Here is a 13662-nt window from a genome sequence, read left to right on the forward strand (position 1 = left end):
GGTGAAAACTGGAAACCGGTAATTAGTTTCACACCAAATGAAAAAATAAGATTTCATGGCACAACATAGGTTTAACACTAAGATCTTTAATTTCAAGTGGCCATTAAAATTTAGAATAAAACACTTAAATTGGACTAGTTCAAGAAATGGTGTTAGAGTAACAATCTTTTAATTAATAGCTATTCTACTTTGTTAGCTAACAAGCATTCAGCAACATATTTGAAAATATATGTGTGGAAAATATTGCACCGAGGAGGATAAGCTCCTTTGTCATATTAATATTCTATACCACGTGACGTGCCAGATGAACTCTCCCAAACACCACATCACACACTCATGTTAAATATATAGATCCCACCCTTCACTTAAACCATCACTTCACACACTCCATAGCTAGTACTAGCTAGCAAATTAACCAACTTTCACCATGGACACTTTGTTCTTCCTCAAGGAAATTGCTATGTCCATTTTGATCTTCTTGATCACCCATCTCTCCATTCGTTCACTCCTCAAAAACCATCACAAGAAACTTCCACCAGGGCCAAGAGGTTGGCCAGTTGTGGGTGCTCTGCCTCTAATGGGAAGCATGCCTCATGTCACACTCTCAAAAATGGCCAAAAAATATGGACCCGTAATGTACCTCAAAATGGGCACTAACAATATGGTTGTAGCCTCTACTCCTGCTGCTGCTCGTGCATTCCTCAAAACCCTTGACCAAAACTTCTCCAATCGACCCCGAAATGCTGGTTCAACTCATTTAGCTTATGATTCACAGGTAGAAAGTCATTGAAAAGAGTGAGTTTAAACAATACTTGCTTATGGAGGAAATGAATCTCTTTCTTTTATATATATATATATATATGTGTGTGTGTGCTGTAATTATTCATATATGTCTAGCTTTTCACTTTTAGCTCTTCCTTTGCATGCTTTATGGAATCGTCTTTGTTCACAGGACATGGTGTTTGCTCATTACGGATCAAGGTGGAAGTTGCTTAGGAAACTAAGCAACTTGCACATGCTTGGAGGAAAGGCTCTTGATGATTGGGCACAAGTTCGAGAGGAAGAGATGGGGTACATGCTTCGTGCAATGTATGATTGTAGCAAGAAGGGTGAGGCTGTGGTGGTGGCTGAAATGTTGACATATGCTATGGCTAATATGATTGGTCAAGTGATATTGAGTCGTCGTGTGTTTGAGACAAAGGGTTTGGAGTCAAATGAATTCAAGGACATGGTTGTTGAACTCATGACCGTTGCTGGGTACTTCAATATTGGTGATTTTATACCCTTTTTGGCATGGTTGGATTTGCAAGGCATAGAACGTGGCATGAAAACGTTGCACAAGAAGTTTGATGTGTTGATAACAAAGATGATTGAGGATCATGTGGCTTCGAGTCATAAAAGAAAGGCTAAACCTGATTTCTTAGATGCTGTCATGGCTCATCATAGCGAAATTTCTGATGGGGAGAAACTATCGCTCACCAACATCAAGGCACTACTATTGGTATAACACTTTTTCTTGTAAACTCTAATCATTTGAAGATATCTACCATAGAAGATTTAATTATGGCAAATTAAGGCAATTAAGCAGATATATATATATATATATATATATATATATATATATATATATACATACATACATTCTAAAAGTAAGTTTTCGGAAACATTAATTAGTTATCTTTGTCATAATACTTTATTTACTTCTGTTAGTATTTGTATATTAAAAACTTTACCTCTACATATTTTTTTTTAGTAATTAAGTTGAGGAAAAATAAAATTTTGATATTTTTAGAAGATTTTTTAAATAATTTTCCCTCAAAATATTATAAATACAGTACGCACCATATCTTTATGAAAAAACTGAATGAAAAAAGTACAATGAATAAATTATTAAAATAAAATAAAATAAAACAATGTATAAAAAGATAATAGTTCTATCGTTACTTTTCTACAAAATTTGGGATTGATATGACGTAAACTAAGTTCATTCAAATTATGTTTATTTTTCATACTCTATTTAGGTTATGTTTGGGTAACAATAAGTATTTATTATAAAAACTCATATTAAATAAATAGTTTATATTAAAAACTTGAGAAAAAATTATTGACATAAAATAAAAATGTGATCTTTTAATAAATTATCAAAATAAATTAAAAAGTCTTATAAAAAATATAATTTTTTTTATAAGCTCTTCTTAATGCATCCTTATACTTAAACTATATATATATATATATATACACACACACAATAAATTAGACATGGAAAATTGAAATTAATTGAATTGCACAATTAATGAGGGTGTCTTATATATCCGAAATGGAAATAATTTTTGTACATTTGGAAAAAAAAATTATTTTAGAGTATATTTTGGATATATATATATATATAATAAAAATAATTATATCCAAAATTATATATAATATTAATATTTTGTAATTCAAATAACGAACTTGTATTCTAATTTGCTTGAGCTACAAGTTCAATATGTCTAAACTAAATTAACCAAGGGTATCATAAATTTAGCAATATTAAGTTATTGACAGAAACTGGGAGTGTGTGGTCTACGACAAAGTACAAATTTAACACTCCGACAAGTGGAGAAGTAAATGAATCCAGGTCCCACTTCGAAATATTAAACTTGGAAGCATTTGGATTTGGGACCACGAAAGCGTGGGAAAAGATGTTTTCGTGAATACATTAGGATCCCATTAAATTTTATATTTACCCCTTTTTAAATATATATTTTTTGTTTTAGTTATTTAACATTGAAAAATATTATTTATATAATAAAAAAAATATATATATATTTATATATTATTTATCTCTTTCCATTTTTTATCTTCTGATTTTTTTTCTTGTTCCATAAATTATTATATATATTTTTTAGATAAAATTATAATGTTTGAAATTTAGGTAAAAAGTCATCCAAACATTCTCTAACTTTCAAGGTTTCAAAGCTATTTGGTGGGATCTTTCCCTTTTCTTGAGAACATGGTGTTTTTGAGTCATGTTAAATTTGATATGAAAATGTTTATTCTGTAATATTTTAAAATGTAAAGTAGCACTAGCTACCGTTCAAAATAACACTTTTATCTATACGAAATTTTAAAACAAGAGTTTAAAAAAAAATAAAAGTAATTAATTTTCAAGATTAATTCCTTTCAAATATTGTACCGTGAAACGAATTCACTTACTAGCGGCTAATCATTTGGTTTACTTCTACTAACGTAGACTTTATTTTAAAAAAATTATAGAATTTGAGATACGAATCTCCATTAGTACAACTACAACGACGGTTAGTTAAAAGTTTTTATTAAATAAATTATTTTTATAAATTTTTGTGAAAAAATAAAATTATTAAGCATTTATCACACTATTTTATTTTAATAGATGATATATTTTTAAAATATAAATATATATTAAATTTTAAATAACATACATATAAATATCTAAATTACATAAAATTTAACATATATAATTAAAATAATAATATAATATGATTTAACAGTTATATTCTTCAATTTTATATTTTGTAAAATATTATTAAATTATATAAATGTTTAAATTTGAAATCTTCCAAGTTTTTCTTATCATTATGAAAACGAAGGTATCGATAACCTTAATTTAATTTGAAGCATATCGTTATTAATCTTAACACATTAAAATTTAATAATGATAAGTATTCATGCTGTTTACAAATAAGTTTAGCTTATAAAACCTTATCATATGACCTTAAATTTGTTTGTAAAAGAAATTTTTGTTCTAACCATGTTAGGATGTGAAGATAATAATTAATATGCATAATATAATGTTGTTTTTCAAGTTTCTAGTTTGAGATTTTGCTCTAACAACTATATGCTATCTTTGTTTTAGAATCTGTTCACCGCAGGCACGGATACATCTTCAAGTATCATAGAGTGGGCACTAGCTGAGATGTTGAAAAACCCCAACATCATGAAGAGGGTTCATGAGGAAATGGACCAAGTCATAGGCAAGGGTCGACGCCTCCAAGAATCTGACATACCAAACCTTCCTTACTTGCAAGCAGTTTGCAAAGAGACGTATAGAAAGCACCCATCAACCCCATTGAACTTGCCTAGAGTCTCAGCTGAACCATGCCAAGTGAATGGCTACTACATCCCCAAGAACACTAGGCTTAGTGTGAACATATGGGCCATAGGGAGAGACCCTAATGTGTGGGAGAACCCTTTGGAGTTTAATCCAGAGAGGTTTTTGAGTGGGAAAAATGCAAAAGTTGATCCACGTGGCAATGATTTTGAGTTGATTCCATTTGGTGCTGGGAGAAGGATTTGTGCTGGGACAAGGATGGGTATTGTGTTGGTTCAATACATTTTGGGCACTTTGGTACATTCATTTCATTGGAAGCTACCAAATGGTGTTGTGGATTTGAACATGGAAGAGTCCTTTGGGCTTGCCTTGCAGAAAAAGGTTGCACTTTCAGCAATGGTTACCCCTAGGTTGCCCCCGAGTGCTTACATTCCTTAGATTTGGGTATTTGTTCAAGCCTTGTCTAGTTTTCTAGATGTTTATGGTTATAGCCTATTGCTAAATAAGTGTTTTGAGTTGCATAAATATTGTATTTTAATTCTCTGAGGATCTTTCAACGTTAAAATAGTATTCGGAATTGTGCAATATTTTAAATAATATAAAAGTTCTTTTTGCAATTATTTGTATGAAATTTTTATAAAGATTAAGCAAAAATAGATAGTATAAGCAGGTATAAAATTTGCGGACATGCTAACAGCGAGAGTTTAATAAATTATCATTGTCATGAACGGGGTGGCAACGAAAAATGAGAAAATTACTGGAAATATAAGTTAAAAGTAAGCAGATATTATTTCAGGTTTAAATATTTTGAAGGCTTGTGTGGTATTTTACCAAGTTTTTTTTTTTTTTATCATATGTAGAACACCTGAAACCAAAAAAATCCTAACCCTGATTTTTCTACAAACAAATCAAAATTTCAACCTTGAAACTGCATGCAATTAATACCACATAATTAACTAATAACACTCATAGGTCACATACACAACTTTGCAACCTTACCCAAATACCCATATTAGAAAACAAACATCACAAAACTATCATTTGAAGTCATATTCACTGAGATTGAGAGTTCCTCAGATTGGGGCGAGAAAATGAAAGTAAATGTAAGAAAATCAGATAAGGTAAAGTGGAAATTTTGGACACTTACCACATAAACCCTAGTGTGAATAAAAAAGAAACAAGATATTGATGAGCCCATTTAATTTTGTATATTTTTTCGTGTTACACGGAAAAAGGGGAAAAGGAAAGAAGAGTAGTATGCAAGATTGTGTTTGTATTTTGTATTTCACAAAACAATGTCTTTTGAGTTTGAATTTTAAGTCCACACTCTAGAGAAAGAGAGGAAAGGAAAGGAGTAGTACCTGAGATTAATGACATTTAGGTATGAATTTGTTGATGAGTTGTTTCCTAGGGTGGATGGAAAACCACACAAACTGTCTCAATTGATGTTGAAGAAAGGGAAAAGAGAGAAGGAATTAAGGGAAAATAATATTTTTTTAGAATTTTTTTTGTAAACATTAATTTTTGTATAATAAAATATGAAAAATAATATTGACATAACAATGATGAGTTGAATTTTTATTATTCAACTCATCACTTAATATATTATAGTTGATGACATGAACTAAATCTTAATATTTTTTAAATATCAACAACTAAATTGTAACAAAATATTTTTAAGGGCTTAATCTAAAAAGTGCTACTTTTATAGCGACCAAAAACATAATTAAACCTAAATAAAATGATGAAAAAGTATGATGTAAATGTACTTATCTTATATTCATTTTTATGATAACAAGTATCACACTTTTGTTATTCTAAATAAATACTTTTAGACTCTTTTAATGCATACCTTTTTTTCTTTGTCATGCATGCTTTTTTTTTTTTTTTTTTGTCTCCACCGGTGTCACTATTGCACCTTAAAACATCATCAAGTTAGTAGTTCATCATCAGGTTGGTATATATCTGTAAGTGAAATAGGAATCGCTCTTGATTGTTTGAAGTGATGGTTGACACCTTAGAATATAAAGAGGAAATGAAGAGTGAGAATTCATTGCAAGACTATGACTTTGGTGACTTTTGAAATGGATGTGCTCTTGTAGGAAAATTTTCCATTTTCTTGTATTCTTTTTCTTTTTTCAGTTGTAAAGATGCGACCTCTCTATTAGAAGAAAGGAACAAGACATGATGGAAGTGTGCCTAAAAGGATGTTCATATTGTTTCATGAAGTGTTATGTTTCTTTTTACTCAATGTATGAGTTTTTCCTTTTGCATCTTTTCAAAGGACTTGCTTCTTTTGTTGCTCTCCACATGCATTGGATCATTCTCCTAGAAAATGTATCTCATTAATAAGTGTATATATGAGATCAAGTAAAATACCAGATTAAAAGGTCAAAGGCTTTATATTTAGCTTTTTTTTGTTAGTTTATGATGTTTTCGCACTTTCCTCCCTTTTTATTTAGTTCAACCCGTGTGGAACTAAGTTATCAAATAGACCTGCATCCACTAAGGACGTTTCAAATACATCAAGGGGCACTTTTGTTGCCATGATTACTGTCTCTTTTTTCTTGAACTTTTTGACTTGACGCATTGATGTAATGTGGTATGGTAGATATGCAAGGATACATGTGATCCAAGGTCATCCTAACAAGATGTGATATAGGTCTCACTTTAAGTTGAACAATTATGCTTTTTTTAGTGGCCCTGCCCTCTCCATTGAAGGTAGTAAGTTAGACATCTGTCCATAAGACTTGCTCTCTTTATAGCTCAAGAGCTTTGAAATTACACAAGGACATTATGTTTACTTTAGACCCAATATCCTATAAAGTGTGCCTTACTTTTATCCCTTCCACCATTGCTCATATGTATAGTGAGAAATTATGAACAAATTATGTGCATGTATTATCAAACTTTCAAAAGGTGAGTAGTTGATATCTTGTTCAATAAGGTGTTAAGGCTATCTCTTGGGCGAGTGGCAATTTCGTACCTTTGATTCTTGATTATGATTATTGTTTCTTTATAATTATGCAAGAGTTGTTGAAATTTATCATGTGTCACTATTGCATACAACAAATGCTTTTGTACTCTCTAAGTTCTTTTAAAGTGAAAAATAACATTTGGAAACTTTAATGGGTAAGTTTGTTTTGTTACAAGCTCATAGAATATTAAAAATACTTATTTTTCATTAATCTCATCAGCAACAACCTCAATATTATTTAGAATGAGCATAATTATTATCAGCCATGACTTGCCACATTTGTTTTTAAATTTAGTCCTTTTTTGTGACTATTTTTTATTGAATGTATAGCATCTTTTTATCAATATGCATAGTCGTTAAAAATTGGTGTTCCTATATATCCTTCTACAAGTTATCTGTTTGAATAAATGTTTCCAACAATATTAATGTCAAAAATTTATATGATGAAAAAGATTGTTAATGAAACAATGAAAGGTTTTTCCTATTTAAATTGTATTTATGAATTTGCAATATATATTATAAAATAGAGTCATATAAAGGTACTATATTCCTCGAAGTAAGTTCAATTTATTCTCTCTATTGCATGTATAAAAATGTATATGCGAATCATATGAATAATGTGTCATGAGAGAATTCCTATCTTTGTGACTTACTGACTTTGTGTAAATAAGCTCATCCAAGAAAACTACAAAGATATTAGAAATAATTAATGATAAATTGTATCTTAGTAAATAAATTTACATTGAAATCAATAAAAGAAATAATATGCATATCTAAATTTCATTTATGTACAAAGTTTAATATTTACACATTGTATTCAAAATATACATTAGGACTTAGCTTACATAATTATAATTTCAAAAATAGATTAAGTCCAAAGAATAGTCAATATCCATACCAAAATATGAAAATATGATGCTAGTTGTCGTCCTCAAACCAACTCTCTATCTCCACCAGCTCCTCCAAAATCAGATCCTCATAATCTCTAGTATCAGCCACGACCTTGGTGCCTATTACTTGCTTAAAGATGAACTGAGTTGGTCTTCTATACTGGTCATGATCTAGAAAAAGGTATACCTAATTTGTAGCTAATAGGATCCTAACTGTCTCTCTATATATAAAAGTACTAATGGTGTTACAAATTCTATTATTTAAAGGATAATCAAAAGGAACACTGCAGTCTAATATCATTTCTAGGATAGAAACATTACCTGGTTCAATCTATAACATAACCACTGATATTCTCTAAATACATAAATTAATCTACAAATTACAAATACATTATTACACATAAAGCATATAACAAGTACATTAGCAATATATACAACTGCTTATATACTCAAACACAAATCTCATATAATTCTCTCCCTTAAATACACACTTTCCGTGCACTGTAATCATAGATATTCGATGCCTCCAATACTTCATGAGATCTTACACAGATAGGTAAATAGTCACCAATTAGCCCATACGTACACACGGATACAACATATATAAATAATGGGCCCTTCAGCAAAGGTATAGTCAATAAATGAGGTATAGTCAAGAAATGAATGTGAGGTCATGTGATGCATTCGCTCTCATATAGAGTATATATACATACACGAATGTTGTTCACCATTACTCATCATATACTCCTTTTCATATTAATCTCATTACTTAGCTTAATAAGATTGTGCTTAATAAAAACACTTCTAAACTATGTCCATATTACACATCATGAAAATACAACACAACCAGCCAAACATATATCATCAACTTTTCACAATAATATAATATCATTCAAACATACCTTTACAAGCAAGACAAAGAAAACATAACAATACTCTTATGAGCTCAAAATATTAACTGTGTCTTACTGATGGGATATAACTTTCCTTACCTTGAGATGAAGTTTTGAAAAGAGATTTGTGAATGATTTGGTTCAAATAACTGAGTTTCTCTTAAATATAATAAGAGAAAGAACTTTAGAGGAAATAGAAAATATAGAAAAAAAATAAAGATTGGATAATTAAGTTTTGAGAAACTTACTTGGAGTAGATCGGAACAAACATCAAAGTCTAGATTTAAAGAAAGCTTAGGGTTTAAGGGAGATTTTTTATTTTTTTTGAAGAAAGCGAGTAAGAAATTAGAGAGAAGAGTGAGAGAATAGTAACTTGAATTGTGATATAAGTTTTCTAAGTTAAAAAATTTTAAATATCCTTTAACTCGCGACTCTTTCACTACAGCAAAATATTTCTTGCTATAGCAAAAAAAATTAGATAATGATTTTTCTCTATTTTCTAACATTCTAGTTATAACGAGAATCCTCGTTATAGCAACAGGGTTGTAAGGTCATCCTTATTCACTTCTTACTACAATGAGAGCAGCTCAAAAAGTCTAGTTCTAGATTATTTGTCTCGTTGTAACGAGACACTCTGCAACTTTTATAATTAAAACTCTTCTAATTTCAAACAACATGCATAAACAACTAACATAAAAAGTAATAATAAAAAATGACAACATAAGGATGTTACATATGTCAGAATCAAAATTAAAGGTATGTTGGGAGTTGGTAGAGGTTTCTAGAGCTAGCCTAAAAGGTTAACCTATTTTAAATATTTTCTAATGGGATGCATTATTGTAGTTGTACCCCAACAGGTTGAATATAAAAAAAAAATCTAGATTAAAATATACACATCTAGGTGTGATGTATCACTCCACCATTCTTTCTTTTCATGCTCTATATTTCACTAAAAGAGTCACCAATTGTTTCGAGATGAAACTAATGAACAAGATTCATAAACTTAGGAAGTGTTAAAGGAAGAAAGAATAGAGCAAACCAATAAAAAAGAAAATGTTATTGAGTAAATGCTTGTTAACTCCATACCTAAAAGGAACTATTTATTACATGAATATAAATCAAAGTCATTTTTCATCATATAGGAGCGATAAATTTCAAGCCTTAACTAAAATACGTTATGTTGAGAGGAAGACATGCATTTCTTCCTTTGTTCGAGAAATACCCATTTTAATGGATATTGATGGAATAATTATGTTGATCTTTGCAAAAAGTTAGGCATTCATGTGAGACTTGGTGGTTCCAACTTCCAAGTAATTCCCTTTTGTTTTTCAAAATTGATGGCTAGGATGCTTGATGCCCTGTTTCCTTGATAACAGGCTTTCCCTTGCAGCGTTTCAATTTTGTTGTTTTGTTTAGCTTTTTGCCTTTTAACAAGTGAACAATGCGCCTCTGTCATTTTTTTCACTTACTTGGATGTTTGTTAACTCATGCAACTTTGCTCATTATTACTTTTATGTTCATTTACGTTTTGTTTATTGTCATTTTTTTCAAAATCGATGTAATGCTTTTTCAAAAACATGTGATTTATTGTAGTATCTTAGTCCTGTATTGTTGATAAATCTATATTATGAATTATTTTTATAACAAACTTTTTATGTTCGATCTTTATTTAATGAAGATTTTATATTAATTTATTCATTAATTATGTAAGCCCCATACACTAGGAAGCATGTCATTATTTAACAACTAATTTAAGAGTGCTTCGTGACCATGCATGGTCAGTATAAATGATTTGATAATTTTTAAGAATTTACGATAGTGAATATGAATTTGAATTTTAAATTTAAAATTAAAATTTTTAATATGAATTTAAACTTTGACAAATATAAAATTATATTTTTTTAAAGATGAAATAGATCTTCTAGAAGATAAAACATATCTCTAAAAAGGTTAAATAATATCCTTTTAGAAGAAGTCAAATCATTGTCTTTTAATAGATTTTACGTTTTATATTAAGAGATCCTACACCTTTGAGAAAGCTACGCTTCAACACTTGTTTCTTATCTATACTTTTGTGTTTTTTAATCAAACTTGAAAATTCATGGATACGTCTCAAATCGCTGCTTTTTTATTGGGCCGGCCATAATTGCAGCTAAAATGTGTTATTAGATTAACCTGTTAATCACAAACACGCTGATAGGGAAATTATGCCTACTTCGCTCATCTGTTAAGTCTATTTCTACCCAGTCATGTCAGCTATACGAGCTGTTATCACAGAGAAACCTACTAAATTTTAAGAAAGTTCATCGAAGTATAGGGGAAAAGATCCTGTCCTTTAAGCTAAAATGGTAAAAAATCATTATTATTGCTTTCAGCAATGGTCACTGCCACGATTAGCTATTGCAACTAATGCTCTATGCACTTGCTAAACTTTCAACTACAACAAATTAATTAGGCTAACTAATTCTGTACCTTCCTCAGTCTAGTCACTATGTTCGATCTAAAGTTTAGTATTCATCTTCGTAATTAAGATAGAGCCATAAGAACCAAAATAAGAACAATATGGAAGGAGAGTTAGAAAAATCATTACTATAATAGAATATTTTCTCTGTTTACGTGAAAATATAAGTTAAAATTAACCAGAGTTATCTATAAGCTAATCTCGTCAAATTAGGAACAACACGACCGAGAAAGGCAGCACTTACTGTTCCTTATGAGTTATGACTGGGAGATGAAACTGAGACACCATATCCTACAAAGCTTAGATCGTTGTTGGCCTGTTGTGATTCAGTCTTTCTTATGGACCACCACTTTTGTTAAAATCATGGCCATGCTTTGGGGTACATCGTTGGTTTACTTAACTTTCTCAAAGTATAAATACTCAATTTTTTTTAATTCGTATTTTACTCACAAATACTTTAAGATATTGTTTCACAGAGAATATAAAAGTATAACCTATCATAATCTATTGTATTTTTAGTGTTTATTGTGAAACAGAAAATGATTTAACTTATTTTATGTTGTTTTGATAGATTAAACTTTTTATTTTAAGGAGTGTTATATTACGAATTATTATAATATGATAACTATTTTTCATTTTATATTATTTTTAATTTTTTATATAAAAAATATTTAAAAGCATAATTGTAATAATTTTTTATAAAAATATATATATGAACATTATATTTTTATAAAATTGTTTTCTAAAAAAATGTTCTTAATAGAATATAATTTTTTTTTTACTTATTTTATAACATAATTTTTTTTGTTTTAATTATAATTCACTACAGAAAAACTAATTTTAAGTTATAAAACTATTCAAGAAAACCATTATAATTTAATATCAAATTTCAATATTGTTTTTACACAATTTTCTAAAATTTAATATATATAAATTTTTAAAAAGTCAATAAATTACATTAAGTTCTTAAAAATTAATAATAATTTTAATAAAAAAGTAATATTATAACATAAATATAATTTATATATTTTTATTAGTTTATTTTGTCTCAATAATTGAACAAAATGGCATAATATTATTTGTTAAGACGAAGATTTATCCTTCTTTTATTCAATCTTATATTTATCAACTCTCATTTTCTGTTTTTTTTTTATTATATCATATTCATTAAACGAGCCTTAATTACTTTTAAAAAATTAACGAATAACTAAATAAAAATAGTAATAACTAAAATAATTTATTCAGTTAAATTAAAATTGTTAGGTAAAACTAGTTTCAACTAGTTGATCTGTGTATAATTTCATAAAAAGTATATTTCATTAGTAAACCATAACTTGAATTTTCTATATTATAATTTTTTTAGATAATTAACACTTTCCATATTTTAATCTATTCCATATAAGTTATCATATGAAAAGTTAGGATACTATTTTTAAATTTTATTCTTATTTTAAAATATTTTTATAAATGAAATGAGATAATATAAATAAATTTATAATATATTTTAACTAAGTATGATTTAAAAAGAAATTATGTTTAATGGATTTGTTGTGGACAGGGATCTATTACTTCTGAAAGCAATGAATGTTAAGTATTTTTATTTTTTAATTTTTTCAGTTTTGTTAACCTTAGATTCAAGAGAAGAATTTAAGTATCTATAAATAGAAATCTTTTATAAAAAAATTAATATTTATTTTATTGAAGTTATAAAAGCACAATGAATGATTCTCTTTCTAATAAATTTTTTATTGTTATTTGTTTATTTTTAGTTCTCAGGACTTTTGTTTTATGTATTTTTGTTATTTAAATAAAAATATAGTACAGTTTAATTATATGATTATATTTCTTTAAAATTTAAAATATTCTGTAAAAATTAATTACTTTTTATATTTTAAACTTTTTATCAATAAGTATCACATTTTTAATGTAATATTAGAAAAATGAATTTAAAGAGAGAGTGCGTACAAAGAAGAAATTATGATAAGATAGCAAAATTAGAGTGAAAAGAGAACAATAAATCATAAGTTCAAAAGTCCAAATGCTATTTTAGGTATGAATCAAGAAAATGCTAAAAACTAATTATTTACTCAGAAAAATTGTTATTTTTCTCTTCTACTTTTTTAATTTTGTATTTTAATTTTTTATTCAATTTTATCCTTTGACTTTTATTTTTGTCTAAATTTATTCATTTCATTAAAGTTTCATTAAATTTTGCTGAAAACTGAAAATTTCTTTTAATATTATTAAATTTCTCTTATATGCATGATATTATTTTGTTATTGTACGTTCTTGGTCCATCTAGCAAATGTGGTGTGTTTGAGGTTTTGTTAATTATTTTATATTTTGAATGCTATTGTTTTTGGCTGCTCCTC

General features: G+C 28.2%; 1 protein-coding gene across 1 annotated transcript; it reads left to right on the top strand.

Annotated features, from left to right (window-relative positions):
• Positions 1-427: 427 nt before the first annotated feature.
• On the top strand, positions 428-4507 carry LOC113856260 (flavonoid 3',5'-hydroxylase 2-like). The gene is made up of 3 exons (XM_027488006.1): positions 428-775; positions 953-1501; positions 3875-4507. The coding sequence occupies exons 1-3, from the start codon at positions 428-430 to the stop codon at positions 4505-4507; spliced, it is 1530 nt and encodes a 509-aa protein (XP_027343807.1).
• The last annotated feature ends 9155 nt before the right edge of the window (positions 4508-13662 follow it).

Source organism: Abrus precatorius, unplaced genomic scaffold (genome assembly GCF_003935025.1).
Source record: "Abrus precatorius isolate BTA unplaced genomic scaffold, Abrus_2018 Scaffold11, whole genome shotgun sequence".
NCBI classification, from domain to species: Eukaryota; Viridiplantae; Streptophyta; class Magnoliopsida; order Fabales; family Fabaceae; genus Abrus; species Abrus precatorius.